Raw genomic sequence first — 26,743 nt, 5'->3', positions numbered from 1 at the left:
GTTCCCTCTGGCCTGGGTGAGGCCACCTAACAAAGGCACCCTTGTACAGGTCTGTTTGTTTTGGTAAATTTCCTGAGTAACCTCCCTGGGGTGGCCCAGTAGCCAGTGAGGAGCTGACCTGGAAGCCACAGAATCACATTGTTTAGTTGTCACCTTGGTCTCTCTCTGTTCCCACCATGAGCTCCAGAGATTTGGCCAATTTTTTCCGGTTCTCAGCTCCTGGGTCTGGACCTAACAGCATAGGGAGTAAGCTCTCTCCTTGTCCTTAAACGGTAGCTGTGGGCTATGGTGGAGTTCCTTCATAAAGGAAGGGGAAGGAAACCGATATTCACTGGGCACCAACTATAGGACTACTTACGGGCCACTTAATACTGACCACCCCCTGTGAAATAGGTATTATTATAGCCCCTTTTACAGAAGAGGAAACGGAGGCTCAGAGGAGGTGTTTTTTGTTATTGTTGCTGTTGCTGCTTTTTTTTTTTTAATGTTCCCCCAAACCACACAGCTACTAAGGGGGGAACCAGAATTTGAATCTGGATCCCAAACCAAACCGCTGAGATTTGGGGATTGGTCACCAAAGGTCTACTCCATTCTCTTGCAGCCCCTGACAGCCTCTCTTGCTGAGGTGTAACTAGCTCCCTCCTTTACTCTCTTCACCTCCAGATGCTAAAGATGGCTTGGTGGTGAAGTCAGTGACCCAGGTATTACATTTTTACACATGGGGACCCTTCCTGGTGCTTGACAGGAATAGATTGAACACAAAGTTAAAAAGAGTAAAGGCAGGGCTTCCCTGGTGGTGCAGTGGTTGAGTGTCCGCCTGCCGATGCAGGGGACACGGGTTCGTGCCCCGGTCCAGGAAGATCCCATGTTCCGCGCAGCGGCTGGGCCCGTGAGCCATGGCCGCTGAGCCTGCGCGTCCGGAGCCTGTGCTCCACAACGAGAGAGGCCACAACAGTGAGAGGCCCGCGTACCGCAAAAAAAAAAAAAAAAAAAAGAGTAAAGTCATGAAAAACAGCATCTCAGTAAATGCAAGACGAGCATAAATAGGTTCTCTGCTTTTGCAGCATTGTTTATTACAAAAAGAGAAACCTACGATGATTTTTTAAACAAAATTCAAGGCTGCAGGACTCATCTCTGAGGCTGATCCATCTTAAATACTAGTAGGGGGAGGAGGGCTCCTGTCAGAGCCTCCCACCCCCTTTCTGAGTTTGGACCCGCGGGGCAGTGTAGCTTTCCTTTGAGGGTATGTGCAGGAACCCATGGGGTCCCTAATCTGGCCTTCTGCAGCACCCCCTAGGGAGTGCCAGGGTTGCCCTCCTCCTGCACACCTGGGGGCAAAGTTCCAGGAAGTTTCCCACCTGAGTTAGGAGGTGAGCTCAAGTTCAGCATCTCCGCCTCAGCTCCAGGAAGCCACCCCGCATCACGTGGCTTCTGGAGAATGCATTCTCAGAATCGATCCAGAGAATAATCACAGGTAGAGAAAGTAGAGGGAGCAGCAATTCAAACTCACGCTTGACCCTGTGCCCCAGGAGGGGGTGAGGTCTGTCCAGCTCCCCTTTTCCATTCCTTCCACGCCCACCTCCCTGCTGGTGCTTCCACCTCTTCGAGGAGGGCTGTCCTTCCTGAGTGGGACATTTTATCCTTGAACTGGGGTGCCTTTGTGTGTGGTGGGGGAGGGTGGGAGGACCTGGGATCTCTCAGGCCTCCCAGAAAGCTGGAGCACATAAATACAAACCTAAAAACAGAGGTTTCCTGCCAGCAGGCATCAACTGCCCCCCGAGGCTTCAGCTGTGGCCAAAGAGGCCAGCGTGGCGAGCTCCCGTCTCAGATCCGGCTGATGGCAGGGAGTGGGAAGGTGCTAGCATCCTCCTTGGCCCCCTTCACTGTCCTTTGCCCTCCCTGTCATCAAAGAGGTTGGAGTTCTCTGCCAGCGTGGCTCGGACTTTTTTCTTCTCCTTGAAGCGGCCCGAATTGGAGACTTTGACGTGCTTGCCCTTCGTGTTCTTGTCCACAATCTTCTCCAGGCGGGTATTAAAGTTGCTGTTGGGGCCCCCGCCGTCAGGCCTTGGGGGCTCTGCGCCGCCCTCAGTTTGGGTGTAGGTGTCAGGGATCTCATACAGCACCTTGGGAGTAGATTTCTTTTTCCGGAGGAAGGTCAGCTTCCACCAACCAACTTCGGTCATGGTGCTCTCAGACCCGAGGGTGGGGCTTTCTGCAGGAGCAGGGGGTGTAGAGAAAGGGGTCAGTGGGGAGAAGGGGTGGGGGCCTCGGAGCAGCCCTTTCTAGTCTCCCAAACGTGGGCTATTTTCATAGCCTGGGCTTGAAAGAATGGAAGCCTGGAGCCAAATGAACCCAGGATTCAGGTAGGTGATGCAATACTTTTGGGGTATATCAGGAGAGAGAGGGGGCTGGGGAAGGGGTGGCCAAGAAGACATCCATGGGGAAGCCATCTGAGCCAGGCGGAGGGGACAATGGGACAACCAAACACCACTGCCAGGTAGCTTTGACACTCCAGGCCCCTTGGGGCTGCAGGAAGGGGAACGGCTCACCCCGGTCACACAGCAACCAAGCCTTTGCCACCTTCCCATCCTCTTCCCGCTAGTACCTCCAGGCCCTACTGCCAGGAGTGGACAGATGGGCAGCTGGTATCAGACGGACAGAAACACCCTGTGCATTTTACTTGGAATTCATTACAAAATTAAGTAGGATTTGTGATGCTCAGAGTAATTTGGACTTCCCAGTGGTCACCATCATGACTAAATGAGCAGCCGGGGTTTTTCTAAGGGGGAGAAATGTCAGGCTGTGAGCGGGAAGCCCCGAGGACTGTTACAGCCTCGTGACCTCTGGCAAGTTACTTCTCTGGACCTCGGTGTCCTCACCCATCCCTTTCAGCCCTAACATTTAGCTCTAATGTTAATCCCTGCCCATGAGGTAGACATGCTTTGCAAAGTATTCAATAAAATTTATGCTAATGTGATAATCATTGAGGGATGGCTCCCCTTCCCCATACAGCTTCCACAAGGACAGGGGTTTGAAGGGGACCTGAACCTTTGGAAGGAGGTTTGGTGCGGCCAAGAGGTACATGTGGGATCTGGTTATCACAGAGGCTGGACCCTCCATAAGGATACCCCACAAGAGGTGGGGCAAGGGGGCTGAAATCCAGGCTTCTCCCCTGACAACATAATGTGTCGTGATACAGGTGTGGCCTAGCCTTTTAGTAATTTCCACAAAGTTGCCGCCTGAGCTAGTCGAAGTTCTGGCAGATGAAGTTGCCTGGACACCACAAGAAGAGAGCATAGACTGGAGAAATTAAGATCAATGAAAAAGCAGGCAGAGCAGTGAGAAATGGAGACATCTCTGGGCCTGGAGGGATTGGTGGTCTGGTTCTCAGGACTCTTGTGGCGTGGGCTGTGAAAGTCCTGAGGAGGAGGGTACGATAGCCACAGTACACAGTACAGAAAGCTAGATGGTCCGCCAGCCTAAGCCCAGGCAAACGTGTCACCTCCTTTTAAAAACTGAGGGTCTTGGGAATTGCCTGGCGGTCCAGTGGTTAGAACTGCACGGTTTCACTGCCGAGGGCCCGAGGGCCTGGGTTCAGTCCCTGGCTGGGGAACTAAGATCCCGCAAGCCATGCCGCGTGGTCAAAAAAAACAAAAACCAACCAAACAAAAAACCCCTGATGGTCTTAACTACATTTACATTTTCTAAAAAGACCAGAAAGAAATATGACAAATGATTAATAATGGTTTTTTTTATGGAGAAGGAATAGGGGATGTTTTCTCCTCTCCATTTTTTGATTCCCAGATTTCCCATAATGAGTCTGGATTTCTTTTAGAGGGGGAGCATATCAAATTCAGAAAAAATGAAAGCAGGATACTGACCTAGGCTTGGAATGAATTGAGCGCCTGCCTCCATGGCCCCCTTGTTGAGGTCATCCCCTGGCCCTCCATATACCCATCCACTTGCCCAAAGCAGATGCCCAGTGGATTGCTTCCCACCTCTCTGTCCAGGAAGCAGATCCCACTTTGCCAGCTCTGTCCCTCCAGCTGAGCTCAAGTAGCAAGAGAATCCCAGGGAGATCTAGTGCAGCTCCCACTTAGAAAGTGAAGGAGGGGTGAGTAGTCAGATAAATACCTTCAGGGCACCCTGGAGAGGTGAGCGCACCAAGGGGACAGCCTGAGAGCTTTGCTTTGGCAGTCTGCCCCACCTGGGCTGAGCACAGCCTTGCACAGAACTTGGTATGCCAGAATGGGTTTCTGGAAGGAGTTGTGGGGAGGGCTGGGAAGGAGGGACAGGGCGCTTGCTTGGCCTGTGGGTGCCCCAGTCACCACCTGGTCCAGGGCAAAGTCCACAGCCCCACCACCTCCCACTGCCAAGGAACTTGGGGAGCGTAGGATCCAGCTCCTGAACCGACAGTAACCACCAAACTGCCTAGCTCCATGAGAGGAAGTGGCCTCTGCTTGTGCCAGTTTAAATATACCCACCTTAACAGGTATTTGAACTTGGCATCCACAGGGCTTGACTCTCCTTGGCATAAAGGGAGCGACAGATCACAAGGAACTTGTCAGAAAACCACACAGAGAGGTCGGAATAGCCCTCGGACCCTGCCCTGGAGTCTCTACCACGGCACCAAGGCATTGGTGCCCTTGTCTCCCGGCCTTGAACTCTGGTCTTTCCAAGATGCTTTTTGCCACACCTTGCTATCCCTTCTGTCCAGGAGGACATGCGCACACCAGTAAGCAGGTGTTTGGCCCTCTAGGCAAGCCTGACCTATGGAAATCGGAACTTGCAGAACAGATAAATTAGTGGACTATTCTTTGTTTTACAAGATAACCTGGCTAAAAAAAAAAAAAAAAAAAAAAAGATAACCTGGCTATAAGATTCTTTTAAATAGTGAGCTACCCCAAAGTAGTATAAAATCTGATTTGCCTTAGAAAAAAAAAAAAAGTGACACAATAGCCAAACTTCCCAGGTATCCAAAGTTGCAAAGAGCCAAATGCCTACAGCCACATGTCCATGCCTAGTCACAGGAGGCTAGGGAGGCCTGGGGGAAGGGAAGTTACTTGGGATTTTGAACAGACTCGGCATTTGGTTGCACGTCTGCTTGTGCAGGACCCTGAGCAGGCCGTGCTGAGGGCAGAGGCCTTGCCCCAGGGCCTTGCCATCCATGGGATGATAGAAATCAGCCCTGAAGATGTAAGCTACACCTCTGCTGTTTGCACAGCTTGGGAACCCACAAAGGGCCTCACAGGACAGCCTCTCATCCCCTGCCTATGGTGGTCAGCACCCTGGCATGCATGTAGGCACCCCAGGACAGCCCCCACCATGCCAGCTGGGTTCTCTGAGCTCTCCTAAGGGCCTTGCCCAGACGGCGCTAGGCTCCTTCTGAGCTGGGACGAGTTAACCATTGACAGGGGTGGAGGTGGAAGGGTGGCGGGGGATTGAGGGAGCAAGTCAGCGTCCATGTTGCAAGACAAAACTCAGAATCCCCACCCCCCATCTCTCTGCAGGGCCGCTGTGGTACTTCTTCACTGCATGAGACTGAGGTACCGTGGATAGGAGAGGGAGATGTTCCTACCGGCCAGCCAGAAACATCCTCCAGGCTGGGGGGGTAGGAGGTGGTAGGCTCCAGCTCAGCAAGAGTTAACAGGACACTGCTCTGTAGTTAAACTTTCCCAGAAGGAGCTCTGTTGGAGGCCTGGATTGACTCCAAGAAGCCAGTGGGATGAGTGGAGTTCTGCCTGCCCACCTAGCGAGAGACGGGAGCCTGCGTGCCCGGTTCCCCTCCCAGCTGGGCTTGTCAGCTGTGGAGGCAGAACTGGGTCCCCTGACAGAGGTCTGTGCCTTGGTTTCCCCTCCTGCCCACCCTCTGCCTGTACCTGTGATCCCGACTGCTCCGGGCTGGAGGCGAGAGCTTCCCTAGAGAAGGAGCTGGGTGGAGGAGCTGTCCCGAGGGAGACTGAGGGAGGTAGGGGTGCCTCCGGGGTGCCACGCCAGGCAAGGCTCAGGCCAGGAGAGCTCAGTAAGAGCAGCTGTGCGGCAGGTGAGAGAGAAACAGGTGCAGGAGCGGGTACCTGCTCGGCGCTGCAGCTCCAGGAGTCAAGGTGAACCTGAAACCCAGCCCTTCCCGGCTAAGTAAACAGGAGCAGAGGCTGGCTTGGCTGATGAATATTCATCACCCCAGAAATCCAACCCCAGCACCCCTCCCCCCCCCACACCCACCCAGAAGCCAGGGTCCTCCAGGGACCGCCCAGCCAGGAGGAGGCAATCCTGAGAGAAGTCTGAGGTGGGGAGAACACAGGAGCCTCTCTCCTCAGTTTCCCCACTCTCAGGTGCCTGGGGGCACCCCCCAACCATAACCAAGGTCACCCCCACCCATTTCACGCCCCAAAGAGACCAGACCCTTCCCCGGAATGAACTGCCGCCTGGACATTGCCCCGGGCACAGTCGGGGAAGGGTTAAGGGCCGCTGCTCCCATTGGCTGGGAGGGACGGGGTGCACCCAGCTCCTTTGAACTCCGGAGTCGAAACCAGTCCCTGGTTAAACTGGTTGGCAGACCGGTTCCCAGGCTCTCCTCCCAGGCTGTCCGCTCCCACCCCAAGCCTCAGGCGGGTGCTGGGTGGGGGGCTGTGGCTGCCTCCTGACCTGAAGGGCCTTCCTCAAGATCTCCCTGGAGGTGGGGTTGAGCGGTACCAGCCCCTCCTTAGGCCAGGTTCTCCAGATCCACCACAGCCTCAAGCATCCTCATCCCCTCCTCCCTCGCTTAGAAGTAGGCTTCAAAAGCCTTGAAATCCTACCTTCCTCCATGCACCGTGTCCCGTTCCAGGCTCAGAGCGAGGCACTGGGTAGAGAAAAGGCATATGCTTCCCCCTATCCCTGGCTCTCCCTCCAAGTTACATTCTAAATTCTAATTAACCAACTCTCAGACCTGCCCTACCATCTCCAACCCTGCATCTACTTGGTTCAGCTTCTCATGACCTCTTGAGTTCATGTTTGCCTCCATCCTGAATATCCCCTTGTGCCCCTAGGCCTCAGGTGGACAGTCCTTCAAAGGCTCCCCACGGCCCATAGTGGAAGAGACTTGGCCTGGCCCTCCTAGGAAGGGGCCTCTGCAGCCTCCTCTCCCAACGTTCCCTGAATGTGCACATGAGGTCTTTCTCTGCCTACCTTCCTGGGTGCAGAAGCTGCCTAACAGGATGAGATTAGGAATGGCCTCTCCACCCCCTGAGTAAACCAACACAAACTCCTATCCATTCCTCAAGGCCTAAATTAATTATTATGCCCCCTGCTCCACCAGGAATTTTCTTGTTCCTACAGGGCTTACTCACATGCTTCTATTTAACATGCTATATACCATGATTGATTAAATATGTATACACACACGCATATATACATATATAGTATTATTTTTAAATTTATTTATTCATTTATTTATTTGGGGCTGCTTTGGGTCTTCATTGCTGCTTGCGGGCTTTTACTAGTTACAGCGAGCTGGGGCTACTCTTCGTTGAGGTGCGCGGACCCCCCATGCGGTGGCTTCTCTTGCTGTGGAGCACAGGCTCTAGGCGTGCGGGCTTCAGTAGTTGTAGCACGCGGGCTCAGTAGTAGTGGCTCACGGGTTCTGGAGTGCAGGCTCAGTAGTTGTGGCACACGGGCTGAGTTGCTCCGCGGCACGTGGGATCTTCCCGGACCAGGGCTCGATCCCGTGTGCCCTGCATTGGCAGGTGGATTCTTAACCACTGCACCACCAGGGAGGTCCACATGTATAGTATTGTAATGATCTAGTCATGTATTTGCCTCCCTTATAGAATGTTAGCTCTTTGAGCCCAGAGTTATCTATCTCTGATACTGACCTGATATATAGCAGGTACTTAATGCAAACTTTAAAATACAAATAAGAGGGACTTCCGTGGTGGCACAGTGGTTAAGAATCCGCCTGCCAATGCAGGGGACACCGGTTTGATCCCTGGTCTGGGAAGATCCCACATGCTGCGGAGCAAATAAGCCCGTGCGCCACAACTACTGAGCCTGCACGCCACAACTACTGAAGCCTGTGCGCCTACAGCCCACGTTCCGCAACAAGAGAAGCCACTGCAATGAGAAGCCCGTGGACCGCAACAAAGAGTAGCCCCTCTCACCGCAACTAGAAAAAGCCCGTGTGCGGCAATGAAAACCCAATGCAGACAAAAATAAATTAATTACTTAATTTAAGAAAATACAAATGAGATACATAAGTATTGTCTTTAAGAAATTCTTAATGTAGCCACTTGCCTTTGTCCTACTCTCCCTGGGGCAGGTAAATGTGAGAGAAAACATTTATTTCACTTCTTGTGGTTTCAGCTACACCAGGCTTGCTGATCCGTTATCAATTCCCCTGGGGTCTATGTGAATTAAGGATATTACTTTGTAAGGTTCTCCTGCCTCTCGTGAGAGGTACACACAGTTGTCCCAAGAAGGTTTCTAGATCTGTCACTTTCTCTGAAAGCCTAGTCTATTTGAGAGTGGATGTCCAGTCCAGAGGACACCAGAAGAGGCTAAAAATTTAACTCAGGTGTTGGGAAGATACTGCAAGGATGATGAGATGTGCACTAGCCTGAAGGACTGTAACCAAGGGTCAGGACAGCATTTCCATCTGTAGGAGGAAGGGGCTTGTGCTGGAAGCCCTCACTGCCCCCACTCCAAAATTCAGGGCTTTCTGATGTGTGGGACCCAGGAGGGCAGAATTCTGTTCTCTCAGCCCCAGTCTGGAGGATGCGCCCCCGTGGGTGGGATTCAGTGGATACCCACGTAGCCTGCCCTTCGAAGAATGCCCGCAGGACCAGGTGCAGGGGTAGAGGCCGGCCCCAGCTCCCCTTCCTGGGAGGGACCAGCCTGGGAAGTCAGGCCCAACCCCTGACCTTTGGTAGGTTTGTTTCTGGGAGGAGCCGGGTTGGGAGGGGAGTTTGAGATAAGGCTATAAACTATGACTATCCCTTAAACAGATCACCCCCACAAGGCCGCTTTATTGCTTTCTAGAATTTTCCACCTTTTAATGCACCTTCCTAAAGCTAGGTTCAAGTATGATATTCCAAATACTAACATGCAATGTGCACGTTTTCAGAAATGTGTCCTTGTTGAGTAAAGCAAGTAACATAACACCTAAGGGAGCCTCAAGGACCTTGGTGCCTGTTGGGACATGCAGCCACCGGGCCCCACTGGATTATAGATCTCTAATCTGGCCCAACAGATCATTCCCCTCTTACTGACCTCTGCCCAGGGAGTAGATCTAGGCTCCAGGGATATTGATTTCCCAAAGCAGGGAGAAGAGAGGGGCTGCCATTCTCCTCAGCACTCCCCCTCCTCTGGAAGGCCAGAAAATGGGAGATCCTGGGGGTGGCCAGCTTGGCTTGAGGGGATAAGTGGGGCCATGCCAAAGACCGGCCTCTGGAAGCTATACCAGGCACAGCTGGGAGGTGGGCAGGGCCAGGTCTGAGGTGGGTGTCGAGGTTGCCACTGGAGGGGCTGCCGTTGCTCCCCTTCAGGGAGACCTCAGTGGGGCGTGGGAATATGAGCAGCCAGTATTCACAGGGACTGTGTTCCAGGAACTGGTCCAAATGCTCTGCGTGTGAGAACTCTGGATCCTCACTGCCACCCCAAGGTACAACCTCTGAGTGGGTTCACCAACTTGCATTCCCACCAGCAATTTTCCCATTACTCTTTGTTCTGGTTCCCTGTGGCTAAGGTAACAAATGACCACAAACTTGATGGATTAAACAACAGAAATGTCTTCTCTCACAAGTTCTGGAGGTCAGAATTCCAAAATCAGCTTCCCTGGCCAAGACCAAGATGTTCCTCCTCCCGCTTCTGGTGGCGGTAGGCATTCCTTGGCTTGTGGCCGCATCACTCCTGTCTCCTCCTCCATCCTCACATCACCTTCTCCTCTTCCATGTGTCCAATCTATCTCTGCCTCTCTTTTACAAGAACACTTGGGAGAATATTTAGGGTCCACCCAGATAATCCAGGATGATCCTTACTTAATCACATCGGCAAAGACTCTTTTTCCAAATAAAGTCACGTTCACAGGTTCCAGGGCTTTGAGGTGGGCATCTTGTGGGTCGGGGCAGAGCATTTGTTGGCCTGCCTCACTCTTCATTTTGACCACCTCTGTATTGTCAGACTGTGGTAGACACTGAGTGTGCCATCCAGACTCCCCCAACCCCGTGAGGAAGGACTTGCCGCCTTCCTTGGCGGTTGGCCTCCAGCTGTCAGCTCTTTCAGGGCCTGCTGCAGCTGCAGAGAGCATCTCTCCCAAGAGCCTGCCCTTCTGGGGCAGCCTGCATCTGGGGATATAAGGACCAGCCATTTCAGCCCCACGAAGGGCACTCGGAGGGGCAATAGTCACTCCAGAGCTCCCCACAAAGTGACTGAAGCTTTGTCGGGCCCGCGTTACAGTCGGATTTCTCCCACTTTTCAATCCTACTTCTGTCTGGTTCCTCTCACAGGGAGTGATCCCTAGTAAGCATCTTGCCCCCCAAACTTCACCTACTTCTGGACAACACAACCTGGGTCACAGACATGATAATATTTGCCAGTATGATGGAAGTGAAGTAGTAATTTTTGTGTCTTATATATTTTCATTTCCCTAGTGCACTGGATTGAATAGTGTCCCCCAAACTCATGTCCACCTAGAACCCCAGAGTGTGACCTTATTTGGAAATAGGGTCTTTGCAGACGTAATTAGTTAAGCTGAGGACAAACTAGATTAGGGCGGGCCTTAAATCCAAGGACTAGTGTCCTTATAGGAAGAGAGAGACAGAAACGGCAGGGAGAATGCCATGTGACGACAGAAACAGATTGAAGTGATGCAGCCGCAAGTCAAAGAACAGCAAGGGTTGTCTGCAACCACCAGAAGCTGAGTGAGAGGCCAGAACAGATTGTCCCTCAGAGCCTTTGGAAGGAATCAACCTTGCTGACACCTTGATAGCAGACTTCTGGCTTCCAGAACTGTGAGAGAATACATTTCTGTTATTTTAAAGCAGCTAGGTACTGGTAATTTGTTACAGCAGCCCTAGCTAACTATACACCTAGTTACTAGTAAGACTGAGCATCTTTTCATACGTGTATTGGTCATTTGGGTATCCTGTTCTCTGAAAGCATCATTTCTCAACATAGAAAAACTTCTCCACGTCCCCATATGATTGTTGTCCTTCTAGCATGCACTAAAATAATACAACTGCATTTATGGATTCCTGGACTCTTTGCACAATTCTATAGCTTTCCAGGGATCTGCTGCCTATTGGTTGGGAACGCTGATCTACAGGATTAAATTTCAACCCTTTGTCATGGACCTGAGTATTCTTCATGCTCTCACCTTGCCAATCTCTTTAACCTAATTTCTCTCTCCATAAACATCCCATGTTCCCACAATAAAGTTCTGGAACAGTCATGCTGTCTCTTATTTACTCCCCCTTCCTAGAATGACACCCGTCACTTATACACCTCTCCACTGTCCTCTCCCTTCTACCACAATTCATTCCCATCCTACCAGACCCAGTTCAAGTGTTACTTCTTCCAGGAGCTCTGACAGTTTGCCATCCCCGTCCCATGCCTTTACCCCCCAGTTGAGTTGGATACTCCCCCTTTCTGTTCCCTTAGCACTCTGAGCATCCCTCTTATTGTGTTTGTATGGATTTTTTAAGCTCTTACTATATATGAACACAAGGCGAGGCTCCGGGGGTGCTGTCACGGGATTTAGAATGTGGTGGGCCCCTCACACATCATACCATCACTTCCTTTGAGGGCTGGGACCATGTCTTCATGTTAAGGTCCCCAGCACCTTGGCAAACAGTGCTTGGCAAATAGGGGGTAACTAACACTGAACTGCATGAGAAAGGAGGCTGATAGATGAGTGGTTTGGCAGTGGACTTGGTTTTCCTTCCCTTGGAAGAGCAGATTCCCTCTACCTGCCATGATGGAGATGACGAAATAATGAAATGCAGTGGCATCCTTAGAAGATGACACCTCGGACCCAATTCATGAAGCCACCTAGTGAGTTGTTTTCCCCCGGACGACTAACAAAGGTGGGGAGGGCACAGTGGCCAGGGTTTATCGGGCAATTATTGGCCTCGACCCAGCTGACTGGGCCCTCATAGACCTTCTGGCCTGTGTTAACTCGTGAAGCCAACCAGCCCTGACATCTTCGCCTCAAATTCCTCCCTCTAACTCCACGTGACTCCAAGGCCTGAGCTGTAGCGGGGAAGTGAGGAATAGAGGTGGGGAATGCATAGCCGCCCCCCAGACCAAGTGATCATGGTCCCCACTCATCACTAAAGACCTTTCTGCACCAGCGGCATCTTCTCTCATTCCTTCCTTCACAAGCATCCATCAAGCACCTGACACTCAACATGGGGTGTCATGCCAGGTGCTAGGGTTGCAGAGATGAACAGGCCTGTACTCCCTGCCCACATGGTGCTCACTGACTAGTTGCGGAGACAGACTGAAAAAACCAACCCCGAGAGATTACACTGTAAGCAGCAAGAGGCCCAGCTGAGGAGGCTGAGTTTCCAGAGCCTTCAGCCCAGCAGGCAGATACACCACACACACGCGTGCACATACACACACACACGCACAGCACAGTTAGTGTGGCTGTGAGCAAACACACATAAGACATGGACCATAAAGTCATAAACCTATGGTAGATAAATGTCTGAATGTCAAAGGTAATCCCTCCTTTTATGGATATTGCAGGAACATAAGTAATGGGCCTTCTTGCCCAGAATGGGGTGTGGTAAGAAAGAACTCTGGAAAAGGACAGGGACTGCCAGGGTGAGGGTGCTAAGTGTCTGACACAACAACACAGGAGAAAGTGGGAATCAGGCCGAAGAAGAGGGAGGAAGAGGCCTGCACCTGTGGTGGCCGAGCTGTGGTGCTGGAATGGAGCAGGCAGGGCTGCCGGAGAAGCCACATCCCACGGAGAACAAGAATGAGGGCTGGGGAGCCAGACAGGCCTGGGTTTGGATCCCAGCCTCACCAACTCCAGCTCTATGATCTAGGACAAGTTACTTAATTCCCTAAGCTTTGGCTCCCTTGCCTTTAAAACCTGCCTAATAACAGTACCCACATTATAAGGTTTGTTTGGAAGGATCAAATTAGATAAGGCTTGTAAAACGTTTAGATCTACACTGGCACAGGGCACATGACTATCGCTTAATAAGCAAACAAACAACAACAACAAAGGATGACAAGGCAGTCTGCATACATACCACCCTGGGGCTCTGTGCTTTCCTGTCCAAAGCTGCCACAGGCCTGCTCTCATCCTTCCTCACCTTCCTATGTGCTGCCCCTCCCCCACCTGCTATATCCGCAGAGAATTGAGAAATTCACAGCCAGAAGCCTTTCACAGCCTCTCCCTGCCACTTTCCAGATGATGGGAGTCCCGAAGACCTCGATGCCCTGGATGCCAGACCACTTGTGTGCTTATCTGCCCATCGACCTGAGGTTCTCTATGGCCTCGGAAAAGGACAGACTGTGCAGATACTGTGCAAAATCCACACTCCTACGCTCTCCACTCTCCGGGGCCACCACCCTGAGGCCAGCAGCCAGGCAGAGCTGTTCTCAAACATCCTTCTGTTCCACATGAGCCACCCGAGGTGCTGCGGGGGTGGGGGGAGGTGAAGTGCTGGTGGTCTCTGCCTCCACCAACCTATCAGCCCTGGGCCTTCTAGACTCCTCCTGTCCTGCCCTGCCTGTTGGTTCAAGGAGGAGAGATGCACCTTGAGGGTAGGGCAGGGCCGTGCTTCTTGGGATGTCCCAGGGAGCCAGGGACACATAGTTGGAGCCCGGTAAGTGTTTGTTTAATCATGGGGGAGCCCCGGCAATTCCTATAGCCTGAGTCAGCACTCTAAGATGGGAGCCAAATTCCCACGAGAGAGCCCTGAAGAGGCCCTTAGTTCTGCCCTATGAACCATTTTTACGGAAGTCTTTCAACCCATTCTATACAAATAATGATTAATGTTTCATACACACACATACACCCACACAGTTTGCAAATAATGAGAAAAATCTATGAAAGTATGTTGTAAGCTATAAAGAGTTACGTACATCTAGCATGTTTATTTGTTTAGGCTTGTAAATAGAAAATACTCTGAGGTGGTCAGGATAGGTGTTATCTCCATGTTGAGGAAACCGTGGCTGGCAGAGAGCTTATGGAAATGGTCCAAGATCTCACTGGTCAGGAATCTAGGTCTTCTCACTGCCCTATCACATCACGCAGTTCAATAAAAAATTTACTAAGCCCCAAGTGATGAGACAGGGCAGAGTCGGGGGAGAGTGGGGGGACATTTAGAAAGACCCAGGCAGAGCCCCCTTGAGGAGCTAACAACCTGGAAGGGGAGGGATGCAAAATGGTACACCCATCCCTATGAGATCCCCAGCCCCCCACCTCTCCTCTCTCCTCACGCTCCCCACTTCTTGCCCAATCTCATGCCCTCTCTCAGCTTCAGCCACCACCTAGACCACAGATCAGTCAGCCTACAGCTCTCCAAAGCTGCATCCCCAGTTCCCTGAACTCCAGAGCTACAGACCCAAGTGCCTCCTGTACACTTGCCACCTGGGGGTCTCCCAGGGCCACCAACCCCACAAATTCAAAGCTGATATGCCCTCCTCCTCAACCCCTGCTCAGCATCCTGCAACCCTGTCTTAGGTGGAGGCACTCGCATCCAACCACCTAGGTGTCATCCTGCTGTCCCCCAACCACACAGCCAATCAGTTGCCAAGTCCTGTCCATTTTCCTCCAAAACATCTCTGAAATTCAGTCCTTCTCTTCCTCCTCATGCCTCTGTCCCAGGTCAGGCTCTAACTCCTGCATGATAACCTACTCACAGTCTTATCTCCCACAAATCCATCTTCTTTGTGGTCAATCTGTACAGGTCCCTCCCTGTCTCAAGGCTCAAACCCTTAAAACCCTCCAGTGGTTCCCCTCTGTCTGCAGGGGTAAAGTCCAAGTTCCTTTGTGAGATGATATGATACGATACTACCCTTCCGCCTCTACAGTCTCCTGTCCCTCAAACCTTTCACGGCACAGAGGCTGGCCTGCCTGCAGAGCCGGCTTCATGCGTGTGAGACCTCTGCAGTTCATATTTTTTAACAAGGGCATTTTAATTTTGAACTGGACCCCGCGAATTATTTTGCTGCCTGTTTTTCCCTGCATCCCCTTGCAGTTTGTGGCCTGCAAAACTTTGTACAGTCTCCTCCACCCAGAACACCCCTCCCACATCACTCTCTTTCTGCCCCCCTTCTGGTTTTTTTTTTTTTTTTTTTTTAGCCGTACGCGGGCCTCTCACTGTTGTGGTCTCTCCCGTTGCGGAGCACAGGATCCGGACGCGCAAGCCGAGCGGCCACGGCTCACGGCTCACGGCTCACGGCTCACGGCTCACGGCTCACGGCTCACGGCTCACGGCTCACGGGCCCAGCCGCTCCGCGGCATGTGGGATCCTCCCGGACCAGGGCACGAACCCGCGTCCCCCGCATCGGCAGGCGAACTCTCAACCACTGCGCCACCAGGAAAGCCCTGCCCCCTTCTCTTAACACTCAGCTTAGGTGTTATCTTTGGGACACCTCCCTTGACCCTCCTCCCTCCCGATCCCTGCCCTAATCACACAACACATAGCAGGTGTTCAACACTTGTCTATTACATAAACTAAGAAGGCAATGTGTGACAAGTGCCACAAGAGACCTTCAAACTACGATCGATCGATCGACGGTAAAGCAAGGCAAGGAGAAAGAAGGCATTTCTAACGACCCCCAGGTTCCTCAGGGCGGCGCTAGGACCTTGTCCGCAGACGCGTTCGTTAATCCTGGGGCAGAGAGCTCTGGAAGCGGCCGGGATCGGCTCTTGAGCGCCGCCTGCCGCAATCGCGTCGCCACTGCAGCCCTTTCCTGGCGCCCCAGCTCCTCCACAGCCGTGAGCCCGCCTCGAGCCTCCCATTGGCTGTCTCCTCTTCTCCCGCCCTTCCCGGGCTCAGCCACTCGGAGACCCGGGGTGGGTGGGGCTTGAAGCCTGGGTGGAGCGCGCGCCCCGATTGGCTCTGAGGAAGGCGGTGACGTGGCCGGAGGAGACCTAAACTGAGGCTCCGCCACACCAGCACTGGATTAGTGGTAGGCGGGGCAGGCCCGGCTCGGCGGCCGGAAGCGGAAGTGGAGGAAAGATGCAGGTGGGGGGACAGTAGCTGGGGAGGTGGGGGGCCTGGGTTGGGACCCCTGAACTGAGTTCAGCCCGCCCGTCCCTGACCTGCTTCCCGGGCTCCCTCCGGAGCGCGGCCCTCCCCGCCCTGTTGTGCTGGCCCTGCAGGGTGGCGGTTGGGTCGGTGAAATGAGCGCGCGAGTGGCTTGTTCGCTCCCAGGACTTACGCCCCGTTCCCCGCCAGGACCATCAGCACGTGCCCATCGACATCCAGACCAGCAAACTGCTCGGTAGGAGGGGGCACCCCCGATCAGCCAGTTGTCAGGGGGAGGCCTGGCCCCTTTGCCCCCTGTCACCAACAACTGGAGCCCCGACATCCCAAGGCCCCTGTTGAGGCGCTGATCACTCGCCCTGTTCTATGCCCCCATCTGTAGCCGGATTGCCCCGCTAAGAGGAGCGGGAAGGAAACAGACATAGAGTCTGTACTTGACTTGTGTTTTCTACTTTAACATTTATAACATGTGTTGTCAATCATATCTTTCAGGCACAGAGAGGGTGAGGGCTTACCTTAAAGATGGTCAGCTACTGAATGGCAGATCTGAAGTTAGAACCTAAGTCTGTCAGGTTCCAGTATCTATGCTTTCTTGTATTATGCCGAAAAAAACCCTTTTTTTTAATAAAAAAAAAAGGTTCCATCTCCCCTTGGTTTTAGGAGGAAGAGGGACATAGATCCAGTTGGAAAGAAAAACCTTTTAGTGGCCAGGCCATCTCCCTGCCATCTGTATCTGATCTATATACCTCCTCCCCAGTTCAGAGCCAGGGAAGGACCTCTTCATTCTGACCCCTTCAGGGCCACACACAGCTCCTGGGTTTGTTTATATATATATATATATATATATATATATATATATAAATGTACTTATTTATTTTTGGCTGCGTTGGGTCTTCGTTGCTGCACGTGGGCCTTCTCTAGTTGCGGCCAGTGGGGGCTACTCGTTAATGGTGCGCGGGCTTCTCAATGCGGTGGCTTCTCTTGTTGCGGAGCACGGGCTCTAGGTGCACGGGCTTCAGTAGTTGTGGCACGTGAGCTCAGTAGTTGTGGCTTGCGGGCCCTAGAGCACAGGCTCAATAGTTGTGGCGCACGGGCTTAGTTGCTCCACGGCATGTGGGATCTTCCCGGACCAGGGCTCGAACCCGTGTCCCCTGCATTGGCAGGCGGGTTCTTAACCACTGCGCCACCAGGGAAGCCCTGGATTGTTTTGATGCTGGTTTGTCATTAAGATGACATCTGTTTGCCTCATCCCTTTACTTCTACTTCTGTGACATCTACAGAATTTTTCTTTCTGAAGATTTTAGAGGAATACAGTGGAGGAAATATAACTGATAACTAGTGTGGGCCCTCAGTGTTTGACCAGCTGGCAGATTTATTAACAAGGGCAAGGTGGCCACTTAGTGGAGCTTCTTTAGTTTCGTTGCAGATTTGTCCCAGCTCTTCAGCACACTCTTGATGTCATGAAAAGGACCAATAAAACAACAACCATTTATTGAGGGTTTATTCTGTACAATATACAAGGTGCTGTTTTATGTGCTTGACATTATGAAAATGAAGATCACTACAATTCATTGAGCCCTTGCTATGTGTCAGACACAGCGCTCAGTGTTTTACCTTCATTCTCCCTTGTACTCAGTATCTTTATCATCCCCATTTTACATGTAGGGAAACTGAGGCACAGAGAGGTTGAGAGACTTGCCCAAGAAAGCTGGTAATTAGAAGCCAGGACCATCTGACCACAAAGTCTAGCTCTTAGCTCTCTCCCACTGAGGAAATGTACATGGCTTTTTTTTTTTTTTTCTGGTATGTGGGCCTCTCACTCTTGTGGCCTCTCCCATTGCGGAGCACAGGCTCCGGACACGCAGGCCCAGCGGCCATGGCTCACAGGCCCAGCCACTCTGCGGCATGTGGGATCTTCCCGGACCAGGGCACGAACCCGCGTTCCCTGCATCGGCAGGCGGACTCTCAACCACTGCGCCACCAGGGAAGCCCTGTACATGGCTTTTATCCACCTATACCCTCTACTAAAAACACATATCTGGGCCCAGAATCCAGGAGGTCAGTCACATGGGTATTCATGTGTGCAGGATGGTACTTCACTGGTAAGAAGAGACCAGTGTTATTTAGTCCTTAGGGCGCTGTGGGTAGTAGGCGCTTTGCAGTTGTTCATTCATCTGCTATTTGGCATAACCATCTTGTATTTTCCATTGTCATGGTTAATCCCAGCCCTGAGGAAGTGGAAGTTGAATAGCGCCTGCTGTCAGTAAGAAAGATATAATTATCCGTGGAAGCAAAAATATCATGGAGAATATGGTCCAAATTGGCACTTTGATGTCAGGACCAATTTAAAGTTTTACTTTATCCCTGTGTTGAGGCAATTGCTTTATAAAAGTCACACTGTAGATGAAGTCAGGTTGCTGTAGTCTGTTTAGCCCCAAGCATCCCTTCGGGCCTGTCTTCATTCCCATCTCCCCGTGACCCCCACACCTTAACCAATATGAATACAACTTTTAGCCAATGCCTTAGCATATTTCACTTGAATCAGTGATGGAATTTTGGCCATGGGAATGGAAATGCTGTGATTTCGGTGTTTCTCCTGTAGACTGGCTGGTGGACAGAAGGCACTGCAACCTGAAATGGCAGAGTCTGGTGTTGACCATCCGAGAGAAGATCAATGCCGCCATCCAGGACATGCCAGAGAGCCAAGAGATCGCCCAGCTGCTCTCTGGATCCTGTGAGTGCTTTGGGGCTACATTACTGGACCCCACCCCTTTCCTGGGGTGGTACATATCAGCTGAGCTTCTCCCTTTTCTTTAGCCATATGGCTGACCCCTAAAGAAAGAGAGGTGGTTTTTTTTGTTTTTTTTTTGTTTTTCTTGCGGTACACGGGCCTCTCACTGTTGTGGCCTCTCCCATTGCGGAGCACAGGCTCTGGACGCGCAGGTTCAGCGGCCATGGCTCACGGGCCCAGCCGCTCCGCGGCATGTGGGATCTTCCCAGACTGGGGCATGACCCTGTGTCCCCTGCATTGGCAGGTGGACTCTCAACCACTGCGCCACCAGGGAAGCCCGAAAGAGAGGTTTTTATTTGGGGTATAGATGCTTGTTTCTTTCAACACAAAATGATGAAGGGGAGAGCTATGCCTGCTAAAGTTACTAGCATGTACATGAGTCAGCCATGTGTGTTGGCCACAGTGGGTGGGGAAGACACTGTAATTCTCAAAGTCTTTGTTCTTCCTTGCTTTCCAGACATTCACTACTTCCACTGCCTAAGAATTGTGGAGCTTCTCAAAGGCACTGAAGCCTCCACAAAAAATATTTTTGGCCGGTACTCTTCACAGCGAATGAAGGCAAGTGTGGGCGACGGTGGTAACACGCAGCTGGAGACCTCCAGTCCAGGGGGTCAGAGCCTGTCTGGTCTCGCTGAGGATCCAGTGGAGACACCTACATGGACTATTTCCTCAACTTTCTCTCCGTCCCAACAGTTTATGCCAAAAGTAGATCCTACCCCTGGGTTTACATTTGCTTTGGGGATCGCTTGTTGGCACCACACTCTTAAAATACAGTGGGTGGTCCAGCCAGCATTATGAAGGAGGACGAGGAGTTTGATGTGATGCAGAGACTGGGAGAGCCTCCCCGGTTGGGGGACTGAGCTGGGATGCACTCAGCGGCTGCTGAGTGCTGTTCAGGCCCACTTCCTGTTTCTTTTCTTAGGATTGGCAGGAGATTGTAGCCCTATATGAGAAGGACAACACCTACCTAGGTAAGGTGGCCCAGCCCAGGAGTCCCAGTGTCCATGGGGAAGCCCACTCCCCAAGTTCTGAGACAGTGGGCTTCTAGGAGGCACAGTTCACGTGGGGGAAGAGGCTGGGGTGGAGATGTTTGTGTGGTGGGAAAATACATTCCACGAAGAGTGTCGGGAGGAGGACGGCCAGCAGGCAGGTCGTGGGCATTTGCCAAGCAGGCGTGTGCACGTCTTCCACTAGCCACCTCCTGGTAACCGACTCCCTTTGCACCCCTGTGCTCCACTGAGCACGAGAGGCACGCATTGTCCTGGGAGCTGTATCAGGGGCCTGAGGGAGTAACTAAAGGGCTGGCTGTAGTTTGGGTTGCGTTTTCTAATAGTACAAATAATTATAATAGCTAGTATTGACTGAACACCTACTAAATGCAAGGAATTGTACTTGTGTTTTACGTGGATTCTCTCTCTTCATCTTCATGATAACTATTATTGCTCCTGTGTTATAGCTGAGGATTGGATTAGAGAGGTTAAATGACTGTCTTAGGTTCCACAGCCAGGAAGGGGAAGAGCTGGGAGGCCAACCCCGTGCTCTTTGCCACCCAACTAGGGTATGTTTGTGTGTGTCCTTGGGACATGCCTGCCTTGTGGTGTGCAGATCTGGGGTGAACTTCCTGGGCCCTTCTTTCTCAGTGGAACTCTCCAGCCTCCTGGTTCGGAACGTCACCTACGAGATCCCCTCCCTGAAGAAGCAGATCGCCAAGTGCCAGCAGCTGCAGCAAGAATACAGCCGCAAGGAGGAGGAGGGCCAGGCAGGGGCTGCCGAGATGCGGGAGCAGTTCTACCACTCGTGCAAGCAGTATGGCATCACGGTGAGTGGGCATCACAGTGAGTGGTGGCTTCTTGCCATGGCAGGAGGACGGACACCTGTGGCCTCTGTCTGTCTTCCTGGGCCCAACGCTTCCTTTGCTTCTGGGAAGGGCTTCCCTCTCAGCCTGGTTGGGCCCTTCTCAGGCCATTTTCTTGCCTATCTCTAATCTTCAGGCGTATTCTATAATCTGTTGTACTCTGCTTCCCACCACTTCTGTCTGAGCCCACCTCGTGGATCCTCTCTAGGGGGACAACGTCCAAAGAGAACTGCTGGCCCTGGTGAAGGACCTGCCGAGTCAGTTGGCTGAGATTGGGGCGGCGGCCCAGTCCCTGGGGGAAGCCATTGACCTGTACCAGGCCTGTGTGGGGTTTGTGTGTGAAAGGTACCGAGGGCCTGTTTCTCCCCAGCGGTGGGGGGACAGTTTAGCTACTTCCCCAGCTGTGGTCTCTTCTCCACTTGTATTTTCCCCATGGGACATTTGAGAGGCCGGGCCCATGCTGGCCTCATGGGTGGGCAGCAGGAGGGTCAGCTGCCTGCTCCGTTGCAGCCCCACAGAGCAGGTGCTGCCGATGCTACGGTTTGTGCAGACACGGGGGAACTCCACGGTGTATGAGTGGAGGATGGGCACGGAGCCCTTGGTGGTGGAGCGGCCGCACCTCGAGGAGCCCCCTGAACAGGTGGAAGAAGACGCGGTAAGACAGGCCTAGTAAGAGCCACTTCCTCCCCTCATACGCCATCCACACCCCACTTGAATTCAGAGTCCAGAGGGAAGAAAGGGGTATTCCTGTGAGAGAGACTGTAGGTGGAAGGTCCCAGAAGGCCCTACCCCTTTATTTTTCTGGCTTTCTTGAGACCAGAGAATAGATGAGCTCTGAAGAGGCTCAGCAAGCTGGCCGACTTTGAACTGGGAGCCCTTCAGTCCCCTGAGCTCTCTGAAGATGGGTTCTCCTTTGGGAACTTGGAGGCCATTATGCTTAAACAGTGCACTCCCTACTGAAGCAGCTGAGGCCTAGGGGAAGGCAGGCCCTTTTATTCACCCATCTTCTGCAAGCTAACACCGTTTTCCCCCTTCCAGATTGACTGGGGCGACTTTGGGGTGGAGGTGGTGTCTGAAGGAGCTGACTCTGGCATCTCTGCCCAGGCTGCTGGAATTGACTGGGGCATCTCCCTGGAATCAGACTCAAAGGTTAGGATGCCCTCTTGGTCCATCTCTCTGAGGACTTTCTGTGATTGCTGCTTTGGTGATAAGAAAAGTGTTGTCTCTGTCTTTAAAGACATCTCATGAAGTTCATAGTTCTTGGACCAAGTGTAGTCCAGTGTGGGGCAGAGTTTCCAAAGTGACATATCAGAGTTTTGACCTCTTTCTTCTGGTGTTCGGGGGAGGTATGGGGATATAGGCAGGTGGTACCTACATGCATAGGCCCATGGTGCCATCTTTGCCACCTCCATCAGGGCTGCAATGTGCCGTCATTGAATTATTTTTTTTAGAGCAATTTAAAAAAAAATTTATTTACTTTTGGTTGCGTTGGGTCTTCGTTGCTTCATGTGGGCTTTCTCTAGTTGGCAATGAGTGGGGGCTACTCTTCGTTGTGATGCACAGGCTTCTCATTGTGGTGGCTTCTCTTGTTGCGGAGCACGGGCTCTAGGTGCGCGGGCTTCAGTAGTTGTGGCACATGGGCTCTAGAGCGCAGGCTCAGTAGTTGTGGCGCACGGCCTTAGTTGCTCCGCGACACGTGGGATCTTCCTGGACCAGGGCTCAAACCCGTGTCCCCTGCGTTGTCAGGTGGATTCTTTTTTGTTTGGTTGGTTTTTTTTTTTTTTTTTTTGCGGTACGCGGGCCTCTCACTGTTGTGGCCTCTCCCGTTGCGGAGCACAGGCTCTGGACGTGCAGGCTCAGTGGCCATGACTCACGGGCCCAGCCGCTCCACGGCATGTGAGATCCTCCCAGACCGGGGCACGAACCCGTGTGCCCTGCATCGGCGGGCAGACTCTCAACCACTGCGCCACCAGGGAAGCCCGGCAGGTGGATTCTTAATGTTAACACTGCGCCACCAGGGAAGCCCCGTCATTGAACTTTTGAGGGTTTTGGTTTATTCCGGCTCCCTTTGCTGGGGAAAGTTCTCCCAACACTGCTGGGGTTCTTTACTCTCCACCCAGGAAGCTGGGGGTGATGAGATAGACTGGGGAGACGATTCTGCTGCTCTGCAGATCACCGTGCTGGAAGCCGGAACCCAGGGTGAGTGCACCCCTCCCTGCAGTCCTGGCAGAGCCTGCCCCCGTGTCTCTAGAAGCAAAGAAAAAGTACACTGCCAAGATTGGGCTTCTCGGACGTTACCTGTTTTTTCAAAATCATGATGATGTGAGTTCAGGCGGATAGAGAGAAGTTCTTAAAATTAAATCTAGAAACTAAACTCTCAACTTTTTGGATACTGAATGAGGGTCAGTTGTTCTCTGGGGAGGTTCCGAGAGGGCTGATAGGCTCTGAGGCCTGACCTGGCCCCCCACCCCCTCTCCCCACAAGCTGAGAGTAGGGATCTGAGCCACTAGAGGGCAGTGCAGGATGAGACTTCAGGCCCACTAGAGCAAAGGAACTTTCCATTCTTTGGAACTCAGCTCTGTGGTCCTCTTCACAGACTTGAGTTGGCACTAGTGCCTGATTAGGGCTGAGATAAATGGGAAAGGGTAACCCTTCCCACTTGGGTTGGAACAGGAAGAGGCCTTAGTGCAGTGTCTGTGTCCATATTAACCCACCAGGACTTCTCAAACTGAGAGTCTTCTCCAGTCCTCAGCAACTTTATCACTTCTCTCTCTTCCTGGCAGCTCCCAAAGGTGTTGCTAGGGGCCCAGATGCTCTGACACTTCTTGAATACCCTGAGACCCGGAATCAGTTCATCGATGAGCTCATGGAGGTACCTTTGTCCTCTGGGTGATGCGGGGGGAGGCCTGGCACCTGCATAGGCGGCATCGCTCCAGATACCTTACCTGACCCTTCCTTTTTGTGTAAGGGTGCTGAGCACTTTCCTTGTTCTGGAGCAGGGACTCACATATTAGGATGCTCCCCCATTCATTCAACTGTGTTTATCACGTACTTCCTAAGCCCCTGGCACTGTTTGAGGTGCTGAGCAGCGAACAAATCAAAGTCCTTGACCTCATGGATCTTATATCCTAGTGGGGAAGGCAGACAAGAAACAAGACAAACAAGTAAAATATGTAGTGTGTCACGTGTTAACATAAGTGCCATGGAAAAAGAGAGCTGGGGAGGGAGATGCGGTTACTGGGAAGGGCTGCAGTTTTATGTTGGTGGTCAGGGAAGGCCTTGTTGCCAAGGTGACCAGTAAGTTAAGACCTGCAGGGGGTGCAGAGAGAGCCATGCTTATATCTGGCAGAAGAGCTTTCCAGACAGGGGGAGCAATGCAGAAGCTTTGAGGTGGGTGGTGTCCTGCACGTGTGATGAGCAAGGAGGCCTCTGTGGCTGAGCAGGGGAGCTGGGGGAAGTAGAAGAGCCCAGAGAGCTGAAGGGAGTTGGAAATTTGGCTTTTACTCTGAGGGAACTGGGAAGCTGTTAGAGGTTTGGAGTGACACGTTCTCATTTGTGTTTTAGTATCATCACTGTGGCTAAAGTATCCAGCAGCCTAGAGTAAGGAGCCAGTGTTCTTGGATCTTCTTTCTGGGACTGGGAAGCAGGGGGCTTGTCTTTGTTAATCTCTGGGTCTGTCCACTTCTCGGTGGCCTGCTGGCTGGGGAGGGCCTCATGGAAGGCCTTGTCCTCACCAGTCTAGTTCAAGCTTCCGTGGTCCAATAAAAGTGACAAGATATGCGGCTGGTTCTCAGATTCTTCCTAGCCTTTTCTTAATCCAGGGCTTCTCAAACATGGATTCCTATTCCCTGAATCTCATTCTTCCCATGGAGAGAAAATACCTTCACTGGGCAGAGAGAACCCTTTGAATCTCTGCATCGTAGTTATGTGCCCTATAGCCTGGGAGGAAGGAGCGGGGTCCAGGGCCAGGTAAGGCCTGAGACAGCAATGAGGGACTGAAGGGTGATGGTGGAGGCTGCCCCAAACTCCCACGTTATAGTTGGTGAGTTTCTAGCAATAAAAATGTTCAGAGGAAATAACTGATCACCAACCAGAATCTAACCCTCACCTTATTCTTCATTTTGACCAGCCTGAGGGCCTAGCTTCTGAGTTCTTTTCTCCGTTTGAACCAAATCCTCTTCTGTCCCCAGCTTGAGATCTTCTTGTCCCAGAGAGCAGTGGAGATGAGTGAGGAGGCAGACATCCTGTCCGTGAGCCAGTTCCAGCTGGCTCCAGCCATCCTGCAGGGCCAGACCAAAGCAAAGATGGTCACCATGGTGTCGGCACTGCAGGATCTGATTGGCCGGCTCACCAGTCTTCGAATGCAACACCTGTTTATGATCCTGGCCTCACCAAGGTTTGGCTTTCCCCTTGATGTTGGGCTGTTCGAGGGCATGCTGCAGGGCCCTACCATCTCGGGCAGCCCTGACTCCTTTTTTAAAAATTTATTTTATTTATTTATTTATCTATTTATTTATTTATGGCTGCGTTGGGTCTTCATCGCTGTGCGTGGGCTTTCTCTAGTTGCGGTGAGCGGGGGCTTCTCTTGTTGCGGAGCACGGTCTCTAGGCACGTGGGCTTCAGTAGTTCTGGCTCGCGGGCTCTAGAGCGTAGGCTCAGTAGTTGTGGCGCACGGGCTTAGTTGCTCCACGGCCTGTGGGATCTTCCCGGACCAGGGCTCGAACCCGTGTCTCCTGCGGCAGATTCTTAACCACTGCACCACCAGGGAAGCCCCAGCCCTGACTCTTTGTTTCCTTGTCTCCATGACCCCTCAGACCTCATCCCTGCCTCCCATAACTGCACCATCCCAACTAGGGATGGCGGTTCTCTTTGGGGCAAGATGGCGTGGTTTGAGGTACGCAGGCAGAATCTGCTTCCCCTGTAGGATGGGGAAGCGGGAGTGGTATTCCTTGCAAGAAAGGATTGAAGGATATGGAGGCTGAGAGGTCAATTAGAGACTTGGTTTCCTGAGCCTCAGCAGTTGGATGGGGACACCCAGGTTGCCCAGCGACACCAGACACTTACCTGAGTGCCTGGCCCAGGTATGTGGACCGAGTGACTGAGCTCCTCCAGCAGAAGCTGAAGCAGTCCCAGCTGCTGGCTTTGAAGAAAGAGCTGATGCTGCAGAAGCAGCAGGAAGCCCTTCGGGAGCAGGCGGCTCTGGAGCCCAAGCTGGACCTGCTTCTGGAGAAGACCAAGGAGCTGCAGAAGCTGGTGAGACAGGAAAGGCAAGCCCGCCCAGGTGCTGCAGAATGAGGTCCCTTTGTCTCTGCTTTCTGCCCACTCCATATCACTGTCTTTCAGATTGAAGCTGACATTTCCAAAAGGTACAATGGGCGCCCCGTGAACCTGATGGGAACCTCTCTGTGACACGCTCCACGTTCTTCCTGCCTGTCTTCTCAGCCTTCAGGATGGAGGAGGGGCAGCCAGGGGCCCTTCCCAGCAAGAGACCTGGCTGACTGGAGGACAGAAAGCCCCAAAATGGAGCCATCACCCAGATGGTTACCTTGGCACTCACTGTACTCTGCAAGAAGCTGGCTTCCCTTGGTCCTGTGACCCGTCAGCCTCAAACCACAGCTTCTGCTCTTTCTCATTATCTAGTTGGACTTAATAAAAGAGGAAGGGACTCTTGTTTCACTACTGATAGTGCCATTCTCTGGGCCTGGGGTTGAGGCTGCATGGGGTTCTTGATCCTGTGGAGTTCCTGGTTGGGGACTTTTCCTCTTTGCTTCTGGTGATGGCGGGGTGGGGAGGGGGCCCAATTAGTATCTACAGATGGTTCAGCAAGGGGCTCTGGGGTAGCTGAGTCAGCTGGGCCCCTTTCTCTCCATAGCCAGGCCCAGACTG

At 52.4% G+C, this 26,743-nt stretch overlaps 2 protein-coding genes across 3 annotated transcripts; one reads left to right on the top strand and one right to left on the bottom strand.

Annotated features, from left to right (window-relative positions):
- Positions 1 to 1,045: 1,045 nt before the first annotated feature.
- On the bottom strand, positions 1,046 to 6,125 carry PRR15L (proline rich 15 like). The gene is made up of 2 exons (XM_059047142.2): positions 5,880 to 6,125; positions 1,046 to 2,212 (listed from the first exon to the last, which is right to left on the bottom strand). Exon 2 carries the CDS (start codon positions 2,181 to 2,183, stop codon positions 1,881 to 1,883), a length of 303 nt encoding a protein of 100 aa, XP_058903125.1. The 5' UTR covers positions 2,184 to 2,212; positions 5,880 to 6,125; the 3' UTR covers positions 1,046 to 1,880.
- A 9,963-nt stretch (positions 6,126 to 16,088) lies between these two features.
- On the top strand, positions 16,089 to 26,536 carry CDK5RAP3 (CDK5 regulatory subunit associated protein 3). 2 transcript variants are annotated; one of them, XM_067020542.1, is made up of 15 exons: positions 16,094 to 16,190; positions 16,404 to 16,449; positions 18,814 to 18,945; positions 19,460 to 19,560; positions 19,925 to 19,973; positions 20,643 to 20,821; positions 21,066 to 21,202; positions 21,368 to 21,512; positions 21,896 to 22,006; positions 22,978 to 23,056; positions 23,641 to 23,729; positions 25,048 to 25,253; positions 25,939 to 26,110; positions 26,201 to 26,223; positions 26,300 to 26,536. In XM_067020542.1, the coding sequence occupies exons 1-15, from the start codon at positions 16,185 to 16,187 to the stop codon at positions 26,505 to 26,507; spliced, it is 1,683 nt and encodes a 560-aa protein (XP_066876643.1). In that variant the 5' UTR covers positions 16,094 to 16,184; the 3' UTR covers positions 26,508 to 26,536. The 2 variants fall into 2 exon arrangements, with proteins under 2 accessions (XP_066876644.1, XP_066876643.1); XM_067020543.1 differs by lacking the exon at positions 16,404 to 16,449 and having other exon boundaries at positions 16,089 to 16,190.
- Positions 26,537 to 26,743: the final 207 nt, after the last annotated feature.

This window comes from Kogia breviceps, chromosome 19, assembly GCF_026419965.1.
Source record: "Kogia breviceps isolate mKogBre1 chromosome 19, mKogBre1 haplotype 1, whole genome shotgun sequence".
NCBI lineage: Eukaryota > Metazoa > Chordata > Mammalia > Artiodactyla > Physeteridae > Kogia > Kogia breviceps.
The sequence above is the reverse complement of the archived record's forward strand: the minus strand, read 5'-3'. Positions and strand labels throughout refer to the sequence as shown.

Bases quoted from the DNA above. Each gene is read 5' to 3' on its own strand.
- PRR15L (XM_059047142.2), bottom strand. From the start codon at position 2,183: ATGACCGAAGTTGGTTGGTGGAAGCTGACCTTCCTCCGGAAAAAGAAA.
- CDK5RAP3 (XM_067020542.1), top strand. The intron at 19,561-19,924 runs GCAAGTGTGGGC...TTCTTTTCTTAG, and splicing joins ACTCTTCACAGCGAATGAAG to GATTGGCAGGAGATTGTAGC. The intron at 20,822-21,065 runs GTGAGTGGGCAT...GATCCTCTCTAG, and splicing joins GCAAGCAGTATGGCATCACG to GGGGACAACGTCCAAAGAGA.